The sequence below is a fragment of the Macrosteles quadrilineatus genome, unplaced genomic scaffold (genome assembly GCF_028750875.1).
Source record: "Macrosteles quadrilineatus isolate MER2022 unplaced genomic scaffold, UCM_ALF_1.0 Scaffold_9__3_contigs__length_116548681, whole genome shotgun sequence".
Lineage (NCBI taxonomy): Eukaryota > Metazoa > Arthropoda > Insecta > Hemiptera > Cicadellidae > Macrosteles > Macrosteles quadrilineatus.
The window spans coordinates 8,269,557-8,289,998 of record NW_026542602.1 but is presented as its reverse complement, the minus strand read 5'-3'; the positions used below and the strand labels follow the sequence as shown (position 1 = coordinate 8,289,998).

The window sequence follows — 20,442 nt, the reverse complement described above, 5'->3', positions numbered from 1 at the left end:
TTCTCAAAAGTAAGCTAGAGGGTGCATTCGTTGGCACAGAAGTAAGATATGAACTGACGCGACGTGACGAAGGAAAAATCAAACTTACACTGTAACGGATATACCTCCCTTTGAATATGTCTTCCCAAAAAAAGTTTTCTTTTCAAATAAAATCATATTATACTGATGAAATCACGGAAGTGTTTAACTACAAAAGATCCACCAATACGATTTTAATACTATTTAAAGGTTCTTCAAAAGGAAGAGATACCAGATGACATACTAATAATAACTCCGATGACGTACGGTAAGGGGAATATTTTATTCATTGAATGATCAACCGAATTTGGCGACTAACGCAATTAATATCAATATTGTTTTTACACTTATTATTCTTTAAACAATGCTAAATGCTCAAAATATGTAGCCTATATTTTATCCAATTTAACGCAGTTAGGTGAATTAACGTAATCCTTGAAAGTAACCGTCGGTTTTCGACAAGTTTCACCTAGTTACTATTAAATAGTATTAGTTAATATATCAATGTTCACATGACCGGATGAGTCATCAGCTCTATCCCTAGTCCGTCGGTCATTATCCCTCGAGGCACCGGCCGATGGACCAGGGAACAGCTATGATTTACACTATCACCCTCTACTACGACATTTTTTTTAGGTAAACATTCCAACGCTCATGATGACATCGAACACTCATGCATATTTGTATATAGGCCTAGCCAGTCCAAAACCTGAATACACTGTAGGTATGAATCAGACCGCTTATATCATAAACAACTAAATATTAAGGCTAGTTTCCTAACCAGAGAACACACAAGAATGGCACTTTACAAGACTTTTTATACCAAGCCTTCATAAACTAAGAGTATTTCATAAGTTACGTTGCCTGTGTAGATTTAGACTTAAAATCAGTATAAAATCAGTAATGGATTGAAAATCTAAGTGTTATTTACGTTTTGTTTGCACTATAATGTAGTGTACCTGTTTCTCGAAATCGACTAATTTTTAAGCTATGTGTATTACCAGGAATTATTTCAAAACTAATAAATAAATAACGTCTTTGTTGGGCAGCGTACATCAGATTATAGATCTGTTTTACATTAAAACTTTTGTCATTCAAGGAGTTTAAAATACTCAACTAAAAGCTTATGTTACAGTATTAATAAAAAAATCACACTGTTCATAACAGTTTGATATAATCAACATTTTTTTGAAAATGTTTAATACTGTGAGTGAAAGAGTTTTTTTTTAGCAACTACCACAGTACTACGTAAAATCAAAACAATATTTAGGTTGATTGGATCACTTTCTCGCAACTACGCGATAGAGGGCTGACCCAACACCCCAATAACTGGAATGGATTGTTGTAAAAGGAAACTCTAAGAATTTGCAAATGAAGTCCATTCTGAGTAACGTGTGGGGATTAACGGGACATTCTGTACGCTGTTTACAAAATATTTCCTTTGCCTTTCCAAGTACTGAATCTATATGGTTTTGCTTATATTAAACAATAGGTCAAATACGTTGTAGCAGATGTCTTTAGCTGCATTTTACAACAGGTATTTCGTTCACCTTTCTCAGAAATAGCTGTTCATGGCGTGTTCCTGAATCAACAATAAGGTATATTGTGTTATTGTCCTAATAAACACGAGAGACATTCGCCTATCTTTATGGTCGAATTATATAAATAACATTGAACTGATTAATTTAACAAATGATCATTGTTAGTTTATTGTAACAATTAGGCTATTTATGTACTGTACATTTATGTTTTATGTTTTACATTTATGTTTTATATGTTTGTTTTGTGCTGTATTTATGTTTTAGTATATATATATATATACTGTTTAAATATTTATTTATTCAATCAATGTCCTGACTAATCAATACACAACCTAAACTATATTAAATAGAGATTTGATCATATTGTCATAGCATCTCTTTATAAGAAATCTGTCCGGAGTATGTGCAATTTTGGTTTATTAAACTTATTGGTAAATTGGTGTAAGATTGTTTTAGGTTTATTCGTAATCCGGACGCATACGAAGTTGAAGCTTTTGCTTTGGTATTAACAGTCAAGTAAAATAAATAAATAATTAAAATAAATAAATAATTAAATAATCTTGTAAATTTAAGAAAATGGGTTATTCGTTTGGCTCTGCTACTCGACCATTTTTATTATTGAGGTCTCAAATTAAAGGTATGCACGCACAGATTTGCCATCAAGCATCGGCGTATATTTTTCTATTATCTCACTCGGCTTATACGTAAACGAAATTGCTCCCCATGTTTTTCTTATGGGAGTTAAATTTGGATTTTCTTCGTTAGGCTAAACAAATCATGTTAACAATTTAATTTTTGAGTTGTTCTAATTCTTATAACGTAGTTTTCTAAAGTTATCTGTTGTGGCTGCCTAGAAATAATCGGACGTTTGTTTCTCCTTTGAAAATGTATTGATAATTATAGTAGTGGTAGTTAATTATGTTACAAGATTATGACAAATTGCCAATTATTGAGTCAACTTGGTCCCCACGCACAGGCTTCGCATATGTAGGCTCTGTCGATTTTCAGAAATTACGTTCATTCTGTATCTACTATTCTTTTGTTATGAATTGCTTTTGATTTTATTTATTTTATTTAATTTTACCATGGTATTTTTCCGGACAAACTCCATTAAAAACATAGCACGGGTCGAGGTTAATTTAACAACTTAAAACTAATTAATTCAACAATAGTTTACCTGAAAACTATTTTACTAATATTTGTTTAAAGTTTTACAGAATACACTTACACATGATGCTATTGTATGTTTTTATTTATACATGATATAGGTACTTACAACAAAACTTGTGAATTTTTGTGTTTATTTATACATTTATTGTATGGCAACAACGTAAACTTAAAGATAGGAGCGAGTGTATGCAATTCCAAGATAGAGTTTAGTATTCAACGATCCTACGATAGTTTAAGAGTATATTTCGTACCTGGGGCCGAAAATGACTTTTTTTCAGCTCGGGATCATTTTTAAGTTCGAGACGAAGATGAAATCGGTCCGTGGTACGATTGCTGTATTTCACTAAACTATACAAAACTGAGAAAATATATCAATAATGTAGGCAAGCATGTTTCTTTACAACCTTTTTATCAGCTCGTGAACATCACACAGAAAATATCCGCATATCGGTGGAAATGTATTTTCCTGTCGATCTACAGAATGCCTTTATAAATTAAAATAGGCTAAAAAGACATAAAAAAAGAATTACAAATGTTTAAAACTAACATGGGTTTAACGGGTTGCTATGCTGGTGACGAAATAACAACTAATTATGAAAATAAAATCAAAACAAGTGGAACATATTCCAATCACATTTATTATTTACAGTGTATGTTAAATGGAGAAGTATGTGTAGTACATTGCATAGTTTTTGTCGAGTTTTCAACCGCTGGACCTCAACTTCATTGTACACTTCATTGTTCATTGATCACTGGGAAATCCATTGTAAACTATAAGATATGCACACTAATCAATGCAAATACTTTAAGGTTATGTGAAAAAATATTTAAAGGAATCAGCAAAAATAGTAATACATAATTGCTGGGCAGCGGTCTATTGCAATTCATTAGGGATATACTGCTTGTATATTTAATGATATATATATAAATGTTTTAATTAAATAAGCGATTTTCGGTACTAGGGCTGGGAAATTTTAATCACAACTATAGCTGCCATTTCGACCCTGGACAGCAATGCGTAGCTTTCAGCCTCCAATTAACGTCTGTAAAACTACTAAAACAACGTATTGCGGTGAAAAATATTTGCCAATCATACTCAATCGACTCGGAACACTGCAGTTCCTGATTTAATTAAGGGTATTATTAAAAAGTACTCGTGCAATAATCAATTAAACAGGGTAACGAATTGAAGGATAGATACAACTAGACTATAAGGACGCAAAATACGCGTAGGTACAACTAGACGTAGGGACTACTAGACGGAGGGACCACTAGTCGTAGAGACTACTAGTCGTAGGGACTACTAGTCGTAGGGACAATTGGTCGCATCCGTACAAGCTAGGTGATACTACTTGTCGGTGGGATACACGTCTAGTTGTACCTACGTCTACTTGTACCTACGTCTAGTTGTACCTCCTAAAAATCTGCAGGTACAACTAGTCGGGTGAGCCACCGTCTACTTGTCCCTCCGTCTAGTTGTACCTACGACTAGTTGTCCCTAGGCCTCGAGGTACAAGTAGACGGAGGGACAACGAGACGGAGGGACAACGAGACGCGGTCCCTTTTCAACGACTTATGTTCTCCTGTTTCGGCTCACTGTTGATTGCTACAATCATGCCAGTAAATTAATGGGTCAGGAGCTAGTAGAGAGACACTAATTATCCAATATTAGGTACATACTTTAAACAATCAGGCATGCAAGACATCACATACCCATGTCTAATAAGTTCAAATTGAATTTGCAATTAGAAAATTACAATAATTATTATACTACCTTAGAATTAAGAAAAATAAACTGAAGTAATTCATTAAGTAATGTTTCCTAACTTTTCAGTTTATACCCTTTGACAGCTACTAAATTTTCAAAATAAAAATGATTAAACAAAATTTTCAATAGGATTAGCTTTCTAGAAGGAAATATAGAAATCAAAGTTTAGAAATTCATTCAATAAATTTTGTAAATAATTATTTTCAAATCCTTCTTCTGAATGTGTTCTTCTCATTCTATTGAAAGTCAGAACACTGCTTTGGTGTGAATTTCTTCGTTTGTGGTTTATTACTCTGATTTGACTAAACGTGTTCGGGTCAATTTTATTCTGTGCTTTTCCCCTGGTTGTGTGTAATAAAAAATAGAGAGATTTGGTTTACAAATAGCTTGTTCTATTTGATCGTAATGTTAACATATAAAATAATCTATAACTCAAAAGAAGACATGAAAGAACTCAAAGGTTATCAGATGAAATACCTTAACATTGTCCTTAGCTTTTAAAAGAGAAGTTAAATATAATTAGGGTGTTTAAATGAAGTTAAATCTATTAGGGATTTGTTTTTAATGTTTGATAAAGTCTCAATTGTTTCTTCTAAAATGTGTGAGGAGGCTTGGAATGAAAAGTAATCTCCACCAAAATCAGTTGCACATTATTTGATTTTAACACATAAACGAGAAATCTATACATTTAGAAATCACCGCATGAAATACAAGATTCGTGAAAAATGTCACGCCAAACCAACGATTACACGCAACTTTTGCCGCATAACACCTGACAAAATCAGCAATGTTATGCGGCAACTACAAGTAGGGGTAAATTATTCAACTAATCGATCATTCAATAGGGCGTCGGCCAAGAAACAGCTTAGCCTGAGTGTTATAAACAATAGCAAATCATCAGTGACCTGAACATAAACTTATTTATATTCTCAACTGAAGTTTTGAGGTTGCTTAGGTCATGATGTAGAACCAATGAGGCGAAATATAACATTCTGTAGAATGCAGTTTTATTTATGGATAGCGTTATTTTGTTACTATATCATCGTAGCAGATTCACCTTTCAAAATTTTTGACGGTAGTTTGACTTTGAATTCATATGCTGATTGACAACTTGAAACTATTGTAAAGCTTTTCACATGGTGTGTGTATTGCAGAGAATTCTTCCCTTGCTTAAGAAACGGCAATAGAATGAAGTTATTTTTTTCGTATTCAAAGCGTAGTCACTGAGTAGTAATAGTCAGGAATCAGTATATTATATGCATTTTTAAGCATGATTAGGTTTGCAAGTTATTTTTGAATCTTTGATTATTGCGGACATTTTCCATCACAATAGTAAAAAACAATACACATCGTTTTGGGATCTGGAATCTGATCCCGTCCTCAGGTGAAACAACTTTACCGACACATTACAACTAACAATACACAAACGCCCAACCTAAGTTGGAATACACTACAGAGAGTAGCAGTCAAGTCATGATACAAAATGTAAAGAGAAAGTCAGTTGGGAGTAATTTGATGGTTAATAATCAAAATCAATGACTATATTATTAGACTAGTATTAACAGTAGATTGGATTATATTTACTTGGTGCTTAGTCATTAGTAAGTAGTCAGCAATCGATAGAAATTAGCATTCATAATCCAAAGCAGGGAAGACCACTCTAGGAGTTTTAAATTTCAGAAGTCCTTAAAACTTCATTGTCCGGGTTTCAATCCCAATCACTGATAGATTACAGATACCAAAGAAAACTAAGTGAAGCCAATTTTTATGTACATAGAAAGTAGACTGAGCCGCCGACAACGTTCAACAATACAGATCCAGCATTCTTCCTTAGTTTTTGATGCTACGAGAAACAAGTATGATATATTATATGTAATGATATATTTCACAATAACCTTTTTGGTGTGGCTTGGTCATCATTTGGCGTATTGAACACAAATAAATAATTTACCATGCGAGTAGCTAATTTTAACAACGCAAATTACAAAAATCTTGAACAGGCTATATTTTTTCACTGGATGGAATGGATAGTACTAGTGCATACTTTTGCTATTTTGATAATACTACGATTTATTATACGTAACCCACGTTTCATACGCGAGTCAACCCATATCTAAAGCAATATAAAAGAAGAGTCTCTTAGATTTATGCATTCTTTGCATGCAATAAATCCCGATAGGAAACGAAGAGTCAAACGACAAATCAACACGTTCAAACAATATTAGTATTCAACGTCAAAAGTGTAAAATACAAAAGTATGACGCTGCATCTTATGAACACCAGCCATAAATATACAGCAACAACAGAATGTTGGATTTTGCCTCATTGTTCCTAAATCAAGGACACACCTTATAATACTTCAGTTCTGTATTCAGGTGCGACCACACTATCTATACACGCCTATATATTTTAGCTATATATGTTTTAGCTGTTTTACAAAAATGTTAATATTGGAGGCTGAAAGCTACGTTTTGCTGTCCATACCAGCTGTCATCGTCATCTGGCGACCAAGTAGGGTTTTACATCCATAGGTTCAAAAATCAGCTGTTCGCTTATTTACTTAAATCATTAATCTTTCTATCTATCTTCTATCTATCTATATATTAATAGGCAAGCATGTTTCTTTAAAACCTTTTTTCTCAGCTCGTGTGCATCGTAGGGAAAATCTACGCATACCGTTGGAAAGCTATTTTCCTGTAGGTGTGCAGAATCCCTTTATAAATTTAAATAGGCTCAAAGATAAGCACAAAAAATAAGTTTAAAAGTTGTAACAAATTAACATGGATCTTATGCGTTGCTATGCTGGTTACGAAATAACAACGAAATATAAACAGAAAATCAAAACAAATGGAGGAAACTCCAATCACATGTTTTATTTACAGTGTGGGGTGAAAATAGTTAAGTGAGTACATTACATATTTTTGGTCGAGTTTCGACCACTGGACGACCTCTAGTGTATATTAAATACGCACGCAGTGGCATTGCAATAGATTTGTGTTCTTGCGCTGCCTACCAACTGTTTGTTATTATTTCTGCTGATTAGATTTAATATTTCTTCACATAACCTTTAAAGTTTTATTTGTGTTGACTATTAAGTGTACATTCATTGTATACATTTTCTCAATTGTATAGTGTGGTGAAAAATAGTGTTCTTGCCACGGGCCGAAAGGGTTTTGCAGCGGCTTCGTCTCGAACTTAAAAATTATCTCGAGCCAGCAAAACCTCATTTTCGGTCCTAGTTACAAAATATACTATTGTGTCTGTTTATAAAAAACCCCACGTGTGTAAACCTAAACTGTTCCTTGGCCGACTGCAATGATATAATTCTTACTTAACATGTCTGGTTATTTGTAACAAGAAATTACCTAAAATAAAGTTACATTCAACGCTGCCGAGAGTAATTTTGTATATTTGAACTGGAGTAAAATTCAAGCTCGATGTCACTATTGTGTTTTATTACATACAACCAGTGTTTTCTTGATTATAAATAGAGTTTACACTTTTCTAATTAAAGAAACTAAATGTTCTACAATATGTCTAGAGCTGAATTGAATTTTTACAGTTAACATTCTGATTTCCCTTATAAATAATGTGAATGTATTAAGGCCATTAAGAGAGAATTTGTTTATCTTATGTCACATCCTATTACTAAAAACTAAAAGGGAAAATACAACGTTGAAGTAGCACACTATAAGTTTCCCATTCAAATATGCTCTTGTTTAAAAATAGCTGTAGATCCATAGGGATGCCTACTTAGGTATACAAAACCCAATAGTACAAAGGGATGACCTAATGTTTACCATATAAGAATAAAGAACGTTTATTTATGTAATGTTCAGATACAATATCAGGTGAGCATCGATAAGTAAGGAGGAACCAATAAAGTTAAGCTGACGTCATCACGTCACCATCAGCCCACTGGTTGCTTGGCTGCTTGATGTACTCACATGAAATGCGATATACGAATATTATACAACTAGCAGTTACCCGGAGCGCGTTGTTGCGCTTAACAACTATTATTTGAAATAATAATTTGTTCTGTACGATAAATAATAAAAATGTATACCAAAAACAACAAAAAACCTACAAACCGGTTGGTGAAAGTAAACATCTGCTTTTAAATTATATTTATTTAAAAACATTGTAGTTCCAAAAGTCTGACATTGGACTCCTTAACACCCTCTGGGGTCCCTTTTGACAGGTCTGCACCAAACTTCACACAAACCATCCTTTTATAATGCTTAATAATGACTGAGAGTTTCATTACAATCTGTCGAGTGGTTTCGGAGTCCATGAGGTTCATACATACATACATAGTTCCTCTTTTATAGATATAGATGTCTAATTTTTAATCCAGTACACCAGTAAAATTGATTTTAACTTAAAGCATAGTATAGTTATTCAGTACTAGTAAGTGCTCTATGGATTGCAGACGTTTTAATATTGCTAGCCATAAAACCCATTTATGCGTTATACTTTTTCTATACCTATATAAAATTGTATACTCTCTTCCAGGTTTATAGTTTTCCAATTATCCTTAAGTATTTGTATAGGCTACATTGCAGATAATACAATAATGTTGTTCAAAACATTCAGTAACACATTATATTATTACGTAATTATTTCTGGCTATTAAAACAGCTGATATTAGTCAGTAACAAAGTTGCAAATGTTATCTTCCTCCATTCTACATTCACCTTCACTCTCATTACATGAGGTTATTGTAATAATAAATGTTGAAATTAGATTCGAAATGTCATTTCAACGGGTGTAGACTTTCAGTCTCTAGCTCCTTGCAGCTTATTGCAATCATAGGTGATATTTAGGGCCCACCCTCTATTTATCACCGATGATACAACTTGGACCTCCCTTAACCACGCTACATGCCGTGACGTAGAAATGTTAGATACAGTGGAACCACAATTTCTTCTTTGTTTTGGAATGTAAAAGAACGTCCAAGTGGTAATAGTGCTCGCCTTCACATACCGGAGTTTATTTGATTTCGGATATTATAAATCCTGTAAGCTCTATAAGCTGAGTTATTAAGTTTTTATTGGGGTTTTATGATTCATAAGCGTATAGTAAAGAGAGTTTAAATTGTTCCATTATAAAGCTTTCGACAATAAACCTAATATAGTAAACCTAAATAAGCGTTTGGGAAGGATAAAATAAAATCAAACCTTTAATTAAATCAACCAGAGCTAGTTTATGTATGTATCAAAATGTATCGAAAACTAGATATTACATATTTGTTACATTTCCATTTCTTCCTTATTGTCAGTCCTGATCTTCATTTTCAGATTCAAGTCCACTGTAGTCTGTAGTGGAATGATGAAAAATAGATTGGATATGTACGATGCCTATAATAGTTTTATTTATTTAATTCTATAATACTACAAAACAGCATATGCCAAGTACATTTTAGCATTGAGCATGCATAAATAATGTTTGCAAGAGTAATTCATAGTACAAAATTATAACTAGGGAAAAATGTCCGTCTTCTGTGATGTCAGTATTGAAACAACATCAAAAATAAGGATGACAATATTTAAATAGATTACAACAAGAACTGTTCTATTGAAGGTAAAGGAGAATTAAAGAGAGTGCAGAATGAAGTGAGATGATATAGCTTTGTTATACTACTATCAGCTGTTTCAGCAATATCCATTTGTTAAAATTCCGATTCACAAGGACAGCTGTGTCCAATTTCAAAACGTTACACTTTTTTTTACTTTTCTCGTGATCGAACCGGTGACCTTTTGATTACTAGGCGTTCTATAACCACTCCAGCTATACTGTTACTAATTTAATATAATTTAATACCATGGTAAAGTAATTAGTAAACATTTAAAGGCAGAGGAAGACCTCTGCTCAGACTAAGGACCTCTAAGCCTAGGAGTCAGGAACCGCTGTTAATGAGCCCTCACTAGAAGAGCCTCTTCGTCTCCGTCATTTGCCGTCTTCTTCTTCTCCTTTATTCTCATTTTCTTCTTCTCTTGATTAAGTTTTGTACCAGTATTGATTTAAATAGGTGTGACACCAAACTGTCGACTTTTCTATTTGTCTCTGTAGATTTATTATATTACTTTCGTGCTATAAACATTTATTTGTGGAAATTATATGCATACGATTAGAAGAAACATTTTTCCTATCATAAATTTGATGAGCACACAATGTTCTTTTCCCCTAACGTGATCCGCAGACCTAAATCATGGTTTTTTTACTTTTTTCACAATGATTGGGGTTTTATACACGCTCTTATTGGTTGTTCCTGGTTTTATATTCATACTGGCCTTCTAGACCAAACATTTTCCTAAATATATTTTTAACACTATCAACTTTTTTTGGTTAGTTATAATGTTCCTGATCCATACAACTAGGATTAATTGACCGATAAATAGTTATCTTAGTTATTCTGGAGATGTTCACCAGTTTTATTTCTTGTTCTTGGCAAACAATTTTAAATAAATTTAAATTTTCATAATATAATAATCATTAACAATTAAAGTTGGAAAAAGGTTTCATTATGTTTTTCATCCTGTAATAACAAGGTTCTCTAAACTTTAATAATAGATCTTATCTTGTCATAGACTTCGGTACAATTAGACTGCTCAGTGCTCATCTTAGTAAAATCCAAAGGTCATTTTAATGTGTTTTGTATTGGTAATGTTTAGAGTGTGCCCATGTGGTCTAGTTTCTCTTTTATTTTATAGGAAACCATTCAATCTGTAGGTTTTACAATTTGTGCTTTTCTGTTTGGTAATAATGCCACAGTACTAGCTCTAGTTTTATAACGTTTCGTTTATTTAAATTAGTTTCAAAATTAAATTAACTTCCAAAATAACAATGAGAAGACAGCAAAACACCCCACTTAAAATTGGTTTTAACTAATTCCTAAGGATGTAAAATCTATATGTTTAATTTGTTATAGTACCATGATACTATAATATATTATCAACTCTTATACAAACCTAACCACGATTCAAGTTAAAAGTTTAAACACCATTTCGTTTCTGAGTAACCTATTTATCACTTGCATGTTCAAGCCCCTACTTCATGCAACAAGCAACTTTTCCCGTGACATGAGGAGTTCCCGATAGAAATGCAGGTCACTTATAATTAATGTGTAAAACTTATAACTTTGCTAACTTTGTCCACGTAAGTTGGTTCATCGACCTATCAGATGTCGTGTACAAAATCACGCGACCAAACAACAATCATTTGGTCGTTAACCCATTGGAACAGCTGATTTCTCTTTTATATGTTTGTCGCTTTGACGCACGCGACGACAGTTGGATCTCTTTATTGGCAATGTCGTGTGTTTGGTAATACCATTAATACATGTGAAATAAAATAATTCTTTAGTAAAATCTGTCAGTGAAATTGTTATTGTACTTGATTTAAAATTACAATTTTGAACTTACTGAAATGTGTGGGAGGTTACTGGAAGTTAAAATAGAATAAGGATATGATTAGGTGCAGAAAATCTAATACCTATGTTGTGTGAAAAGGTGAAGACCGTGAATTTATTGATTACAGACGGAATGATAAAACATTAAAACTGCGATGGAATATTTATTTATTAAACACGATCAAACTATGAGTTTTTTTTATTCGAAACAATAAAATGGAATACAAGGCACACATCTGTTATTTACAGTTTTTGTATTTGTATTCTACTAGTGTACATGTTGCTCGAATTCGAGCAATTGCAAAGTGTTACAGGATTTATTTTAAAACGAATAACAGGCATATTTACAATTAATTTTAAAGAGTCAACTCAAGATTACCGGTGTGTAACTCAGACCATGTTTATCTTTGTTATTGATAAACCTAAATCATTCCGGCCGGTTTTCTCCTTCTCAAAATGCCTCGCTGTACAGGCAACACAGATCGTTGATAGAGGGCCAATTGAGAACGAAAAGTCGTTTTGGGGTAGTGTTAGGGTGCATTTGTAGCCAATAGTTGAGATTGTCCAGGGTCAGGTGCTGACTGTGATGAGTTAAACCTATTACCCGCCACTGTTCTGTAGCTGCGGTCGTTATCACGATTACGCCTCCTGTCTATGTTTCGTTGTCGTCGCGTCGGAGGCATTTAAAAGAAGAAAAAAAATAAACAAATTATAGCTACACAAAACAACGATAAATGCACAAATTTAAGTTACAATCATGCTAACACGATCCGTCATAGCGACACAAAACAACGATAAATACACAAATTTAAGATACAACCATACTAACACGATCCGTCTTGGGGGTTATGTTTAAACAAACTCAAATAATAAATAAACGTACTCAATGTGTTACATTGAATTGAAAAATAAATAACAGCAGTTAAATTATACAGCTGATCAAAATGTAAACAATTATGTTCTTCATAAGGATAACATGGGAACTTTCAAAGCCAATGGGGCAGAGCCCAAGGGACTTTTTCAAAAATGTAAGGCCAGTTTGCAAATCTACGCGACACGCTCTTTCCAATGAGACGTCAATGGATAAAATCGGTTAAGAAATGGCGGAGGAGTTCAACCGACAAAGTTTCATGTAGCGTATTAATTATATAGATTCCGTACCTGATTTCGGGATGAATATTTTGAGATGTAGTTATTTTTTTAATTTATTTACTTTGAATATTGATATTTTTGGTTCGTCTAGTTCGTAGTAAAAATATTTGATCAACCTATTCAGAAGTAATTGGAGGTTTCAAAATTGTGTTTAACTTACTAATTTTTATTTGTCCTAGGACGCTATAGGGATTGTTTTTCACATTACTTTCACATTAGGCTAGACCTAGGGGTTGTGGCATTATCACTTAGATAAAATCCATTGGTGATTTGGCGGGATTTGAACCGAGGACCTCGGGCACCGAAGTTCCGCACTATATCCACTAGACCAGCTCGCTTCCCTCACTTACACCTTGAGTACCTATAGAATGATAAGGAGAATGAGCGCGTGAATGAAAATGCATTCAAGGTTTCACCATAAATTACTCCTTTGTAGTTTTGGCATCTTTATTATTAGCGGAAGACATTTTTTATTGTATATCTCTGTCTAGTAGGCTTAGAATGTATTTTCATATTTACTATTCATTTCTTGCTGTTTTGCCTAATATTTGTTAACTTTAACTTATCTAATGGCATAACAACCAGTCTATTGTGTAAGCTGTAAAGTATACCCTTGAATAAGTGGAAAACACGTTTTCTGCATTAACGCACTTTACACTTACCGGACCTGAAACGCACATTATAACAGTATTCATGTTGTTCTATTGAACAAGAAATTTACTTGCAAAAAGCCCAAATCTATGGTTTCACTGAATTCATAGGAATGAATACAAATCCTGTATTTGGTAGTTTTATTTGTATACTTATAAAATTGACAAGTTTGCGTTTGTATCTGGGCCAAGTTGGTGCTGCTTGTTATAAAATATATTTTTTACATTAAGTATGCGAAAAAACAAACTAAATTAAATAATCAATTGTCAAAAAATTAATTCTCTCTAATGTTAAATGTTTGATTAGCATTTTATTCTCAGCGATATGTTTCTTACCTATTTATTTTGTTGGTTTATTCAAAAGTACTATTTTATCGACAATTTTGAAGATGAAGAATTGCATTTCAGTCAAAGGTAAACGGTAATCACAGTCTTCTTAATGTTAGTTCGAAGCTTTATTTAAACAGGAACGATTCTTGTCTGCAACAGAACGCCGTAAAACACAGTGAACATTAAAACTTATTAAATTCAACATCAAGTAGATTTGAGCACAGATAATCAGGTACAGACTATTACCATTGACTCTGTATACTGGATATACAAGTGGCCTGGCTTAATCTACCCTTTTGTTTTAACTGTTGTGGCCTCCTAAGACACGAGTAACTATCTTCTCCAGTATCTAATAGTATAATGCTATTACACTGTAGCCAAAGCAGTGGCTCACCTCAATAACATTATGATGAGCTACGGAAATCTACAGGATTACCAACATTCTATACTGCATTTATCTTGTTAGCAAACTTTTTCTGAGGATGAGCCATAATTATTTTAGGATTAAATTAGATCCATCTCTCTAGCACCAAGACACGAGGGGGAAGGTGACGTTGAGTAAAGATAGGATGAGAGTTAGAGATGACTTAGTCACTGAATAAAGCTTGTTCTTTAATCAGGGTCATTGATTAAGGCCAGGACCAGAACCTTACACAATACTTTCCTCTATGTAACACTTCATTACTCTATGTGTGTTGCAGGACAAACACTACCTGTGTGTGATGGCGGCGGACACCCCGGACCAGAACCTTACACAATACTTCCTCTATGTAACACTTCATTACTCTATGTATGTTGCAGGACAAACACTACCTGTGTGTGATGGCGGCGGACACCCCGGACCAGAACCTTACACAATACTTCCTCTATGTAACACTTCATTACTCTATGTATGTTGCAGGACAAACACTACCTGTGTGTGATGGCGGCGGACACCCCGGACCAGAACCTTACACAATACTTCCTCTATGTAACACTTCATTACTCTATGTGTGTTGCAGGACAACTACCTGTGTGTGATGGCGGCGGACACCCCGGACCAGAACCTTACACAATACTTCCTCTATGTAACACTTCATTACTCTATGTATGTTGCAGGACAAACACTACCTGTGTGTGATGGCGGCGGACACCCCGGACCAGAACCTTACACAATACTTCCTCTATGTAACACTTCATTACTCTATGTATGTTGCAGGACAAACACTACCTGTGTGTGATGGCGGCGGACACCCCGGACCAGAACCTTACACAATACTTCCTCTATGTAACACTTCATTACTCTATGTGTGTTGCAGGACAACTACCTGTGTGTGATGGCGGCGGACACCCCGGACCAGAACCTTACACAATACTTCCTCTATGTAACACTTCATTACTCTATGTATGTTGCAGGACAAACACTACCTGTGTGCATGGTGGAAGGAAAAAACATAGGTGTGCTATTCCCACGTATTCTGACGTCACTCGGATTGCAAACAAAATATCACCTGATTGTAACTGTCAAATTAGTATGTATTTGTTTTGATTTTATTGTTTTTGTTTTTATTATTATGAAAACAATAACAACCAAATCAAAACAAATAATATACTAATTTGACAGTTACAATCAGGTGATCTTTTGTTTGCAATCCGAGTGACGTCAGAATATGTGGGAATAGCACACCTATGTTTTTTCCTTCCACCATGACCTGTGTGTGATGGCGGCGGACACCCCGGACCAGAACCTTACACAATACTTCCTCTATGTAACACTTCATTACTCTATGTATGTTGCAGGACAAACACTACCTGTGTGTGATGGCGGCGGACACCCCGGACCAGAACCTTACACAATACTTCCTCTATGTAACACTTCATTACTCTATGTATGTTGCAGGACAAACACTACCTGTGTGTGATGGCAGCGGACACCCCGGACCAGAACCTTACACAATACTTTCCTCTATGTAACGACTTTATCCACGCGGCTCGACTCCGTGGTGGCAACGTCCTTATTCATTGGTAAGTTGATATTTGTTATAATGTGTTGTGAAATATATACATTTAAATAATATTACAATGAAACATGTACCTCAATTTCTTTCATGAAAATTTTCTCTTCGAAGTTTCGTTCTCTTAAAAATTTCAAAGCTGCACCGATGTTCGAATCGCCCCACCTATTTAGAACCCCCAGATCGGTTAGTAAGTCCCACAGTTATTAGAATTATGCGATTCCGTTACGCACTTTGTACTATTTAAATTTAACTTTAAATGAAGAAAATGACTCACTACTCGTCTTTATTTTAAGTGAGCACTAAAATTTCTCTGCTAAATTATTCATTCAATCTCTAAATAATTTTTAACGTTCTCAACTATATCAAACAATCAAGGGGAAACAGCGATCATGTATGTCAATTTGAATATCTCCCAATCAAAAGTCACATGATAATACACTTAGATAACATCAGCTACATGTTCCAGCATGTTGCGATTTACACGACACTGTCAACATGTATCCGCTAGCCTGGGGAGGTGAGGGTGCGATTTTTAAACAGCACAGGGGTCGAATGTCAGGGTAATGAGAGGGAAAATCGTGACTCATTATGTCCATCGATCAGATAATTCCTCATTTATTTAACTACCGCACTGAGCTGAATGAGTTCCAACTCATTCAGCAGTTCATTTTTATTTGCTCGAGAATACGGTCGAGTAGTTCTCAGTTGTGTTTTAATTGCTGCAGAAATCGTAAAACGTAATAGTAACGAAGAATCGTCTTTGTTTATTGTAAGATTCTTTAAGTGTTTCATATGCGAAGATTCTTAGATGTCTTTGCCTTAATATGGAAATTGTTAAGAATCAGTAAGAAGGCCTATACATGTGAAACCTTCAGATATTGTTATATTAGATATTGTTCTATCCATATAGACAAATTTGTATGCTGCTTTGTGAGAGACAGGATTATAGATATTACTGTAGTTAGACTGACTATAAGCATTGATTATACACAGAGTAGTAAATACAAAGTCAGAGCAATTTGACTTAAGATGCAACAATTAAAATTACCATCCCAATACAAACCTAAAATAATGATATGCATTTCATGCTCTATAAGCATGGATTGTGTTGATGTTGATTAAATGATTTTGTAATTTCTAAGATAAATATTACAATGTGTTCTCTTTGATTGTGATAGCAGATATTTCAAAGATAAATTTATTGTATTTGGTTTAAATATACTTTTTAAAGTTCATAAAATAACACAACTTCTTGATCATCATCGTACGTGTTATTAAATTACCCGAAAGTTTAAAAATACATCAAATAACACTTTTATTCTATGTATAAAAAAAATAACAAAACATGGAAACTAAAAAAAAAAAAAAAACACTATAAAGAGGAAATTTTTGTATATCATTTACTTGTTTTTTCTACTAAATTCAAAATAACTACTACCCAATTGAATGAGTTTTGTACACTACTTATTCCATTCTGTCATCTGAGAGCGACATGTAAATTTTACCCTAAAACTAGAGGGAAACATTAAGCTGAAATAAGCGCCTCAAAAACACAAAACCACTGAAAGTGCTAATCTTGCATAATGCGCTTAGTTCTTGGACGCACAGAGGACATATTAATGGTTAATATTTTATGCCGATACAAGTTTACGAGTACTGAAATTAACTTTTTTGGAATAATGAAACAAAGAAAATGCTTTTGATATTAGGCCTACAACATGATACAGTTTTTTTAACATTAAATAGATGTAGTAGAAACTCAAGTTCATTTGTGTACGTACAATTCACAATCGGTTACCATTCAGTCAGGGGTGGCTTATTTCACAGGGTAGCGTTTCCGGAATAAACTGTGGTTACATTGAGGCACGTACGCTATTACTGTTGCCGAATCTTGTTCTACTTGAATCCGAGCTCAAAAAAGGTTAACACTTTGTTCAAAATGTACCATTATTCCCATTCATTTGATTAATAGAATATTGTATCTTACACGGAAATTAATTTCTGATAGATTTTAGTTCGAATTTAGATAAACGGTATCACCAATCTGGCACATAACTCCCATAATCTTGTCTACAACCCTTTTCAATGGGCAAGCGGTGCGAGTAATTACATATTTTATTGGGAAAATCACAAAAGTTGCAAAAAATTGTTACAGTGGGGTTCTACAGTGGGATTTAAAATAACTATAACATAACAAATTTCTACCTAAATTGTACAAGCCTTTTTTTATGAAAATCAGATTTTTCCGTTTTGGCATTTTATACTCACCATTGAAATCAACATGTCAAAATATGAAAAAAGACCTGGTGATACCATATATTAGTACCCAAACACCAAATCTCATCAAAATCGTACGACATATGTGGTCTGTACACATTCAAACATACAGACATTAATTCAAAAACCACTGTTATTGGTTCAGGTTGACCCCTAAAATAGATATTCCCACCCAAAATTCAAACTCGAAAATATTTACATAAACAAATCTTTACAAACACATTACTATCTCCATATACTATGTATACTGTATAGTCCAGGGGGGGAAAGTAAAAAATGTAGCCTAAATAAATTGTTTTTCATGAAATATTTCCGAGCTAATCACCTCACTATTGATGACAGCTGGAATTCCTTTATGCTTCCCTGTACAAAGACAGGCCCGAAGCTACGTTCAACCCTTCATATCTGTCAACTGACAGCCACTGTAGCCAAGAAACAGGAATCCCTTTAGGCAATTAAGTAAAATTATAGATAACACTGGTTTTATATTTTTATAAAGACTTTTTCATGTCATTCACAAGAAATATAGTCAATTATGAAGATCTAAGTCAACTATGTACTTTATAGTTTAATTCTGATAGACATACTGTACTGCATTAACAAAAATATATTTGATAATATCGAGGGTTTCAGTGATTGTTGTAGCTTTTGCTTGTATATTACAACATTTTTTACTATCGTAGGTTTATCATCGTAAACTAAATTGCAATTTACTTAACAAAATATACATCTTCGACAATGGTTTTATATCTGTAAAAACCGCAGAACGTAGTATTTGAAACAAGTAAAAGCCTCAACAGTAATATAACCTACACACATAATCTATACACTAAAACGTGGGACCTTTTTATTTTTTTTTTTTATCAAAGACTCTGGATCAATTACGTGACGGATGTTTATAATTCTTCTGTTGAATGAAAGATAACATTGATAGGAAGAGAATTATAATGTAACTGTTCACTTTCTCACAAAATTATCTAAATTAAAATTTCATATATGTTTTTTTTAATTGAATTTTAATTTTGAAAAAGTCTAGCAGCCGACGCTAACATAAGTTTGCTTCAGTGCAATATTTAGTTTAACGAACAGCTGATTTTCACTATGCAAACGGCGACTGAAATGTTTCAGTTTTAATTTGTTTACAAAATACTGATCCTCGGTATATTTTGATAACCATAAATGTAGTTTTCCCCTACCGTAAAAGGATTTGCGTTTTCAGGACATTTGTAAATCACCTAGACCAGCTCTGTAAATAAGGGTATGGACCCCTTAGAGAAAACGTAAAAAATTCCAAAGACACACAAATTAATTAAATAAATAATTAATGCTATCGAGAGTGAGTTAGTGATTTTTGGTAGCCGGTGCCGGGGGGCTACTGCGAGTGCACGTGGGTCGGCTTTTATTGATTGTCGGAGCCCTAACCTTCCTTACACCCCCTACATCAACCCCTCCCCCCCCCGACCCTGGCAGCCAAGACAGGGCACTTACGTTCATGCTCTTTTGTACCTTCCATAATAATTGATTAGAGGTGGGTAATATTTGATATGTTTTATAAGCGAATTTCCCCATGGGGAAGTAGCTATTACCGTAGGTGGCACGGTAAGAACTATGCCTGAAACCAAATTACTTTTTCATTTTGATGTCCCCAGAGGCCAAAAACACAATTTTTAAAATATGTACCTATATATAATATAACTAGAACAGCATATTGTGTCCGTAAACACGATAACTTGAGTAATTTTCGTCTGATTTTGATGAAATTTGGTTTAACGGTGTTAGGCGGGATAAACTTGAATGAGTTCGCGAACCAGCATGGGAACGGGGTTTTATGGGGTAAAAATGGCTGCATACAGACTGATCCGCGGCCAGAGGGTAGTTTTGGATCATTCAAACTGACCCGGGGGTCTGACAGGTAGATAATAGGGTCGCTTGAAACCTGTGATCTGACCCGCGAGTCGTTGAGGGAGGACGGGAAATTCTCCAGGCTTATGGAAATATTACGGGATAAATATTTCCCAAATATATCAGTTTTTTTTTTACGGGAGCAACAGACTAGTGTTTACTTATACAGCAACTAATATGATTTAGCCTAGTAGCTTATTTTAGCAATTTAGTTTATTTGGCTCAA

At 34.1% G+C, this 20,442-nt stretch overlaps 1 protein-coding gene across 1 annotated transcript in view; it reads left to right on the top strand.

The window, feature by feature from the left end:
- Positions 1-20,442, top strand: part of LOC129002864 (dual specificity protein phosphatase 22-like) — a 67,041-nt gene that overhangs the window by 32,406 nt on the left and 14,193 nt on the right. The window contains exon 3 of the mRNA XM_054430964.1: positions 15,920-16,044. Within this exon, the coding sequence (XP_054286939.1) occupies positions 15,920-16,044 (125 nt within the window). The remainder of the gene's footprint in view (positions 1-15,919; positions 16,045-20,442) is intronic.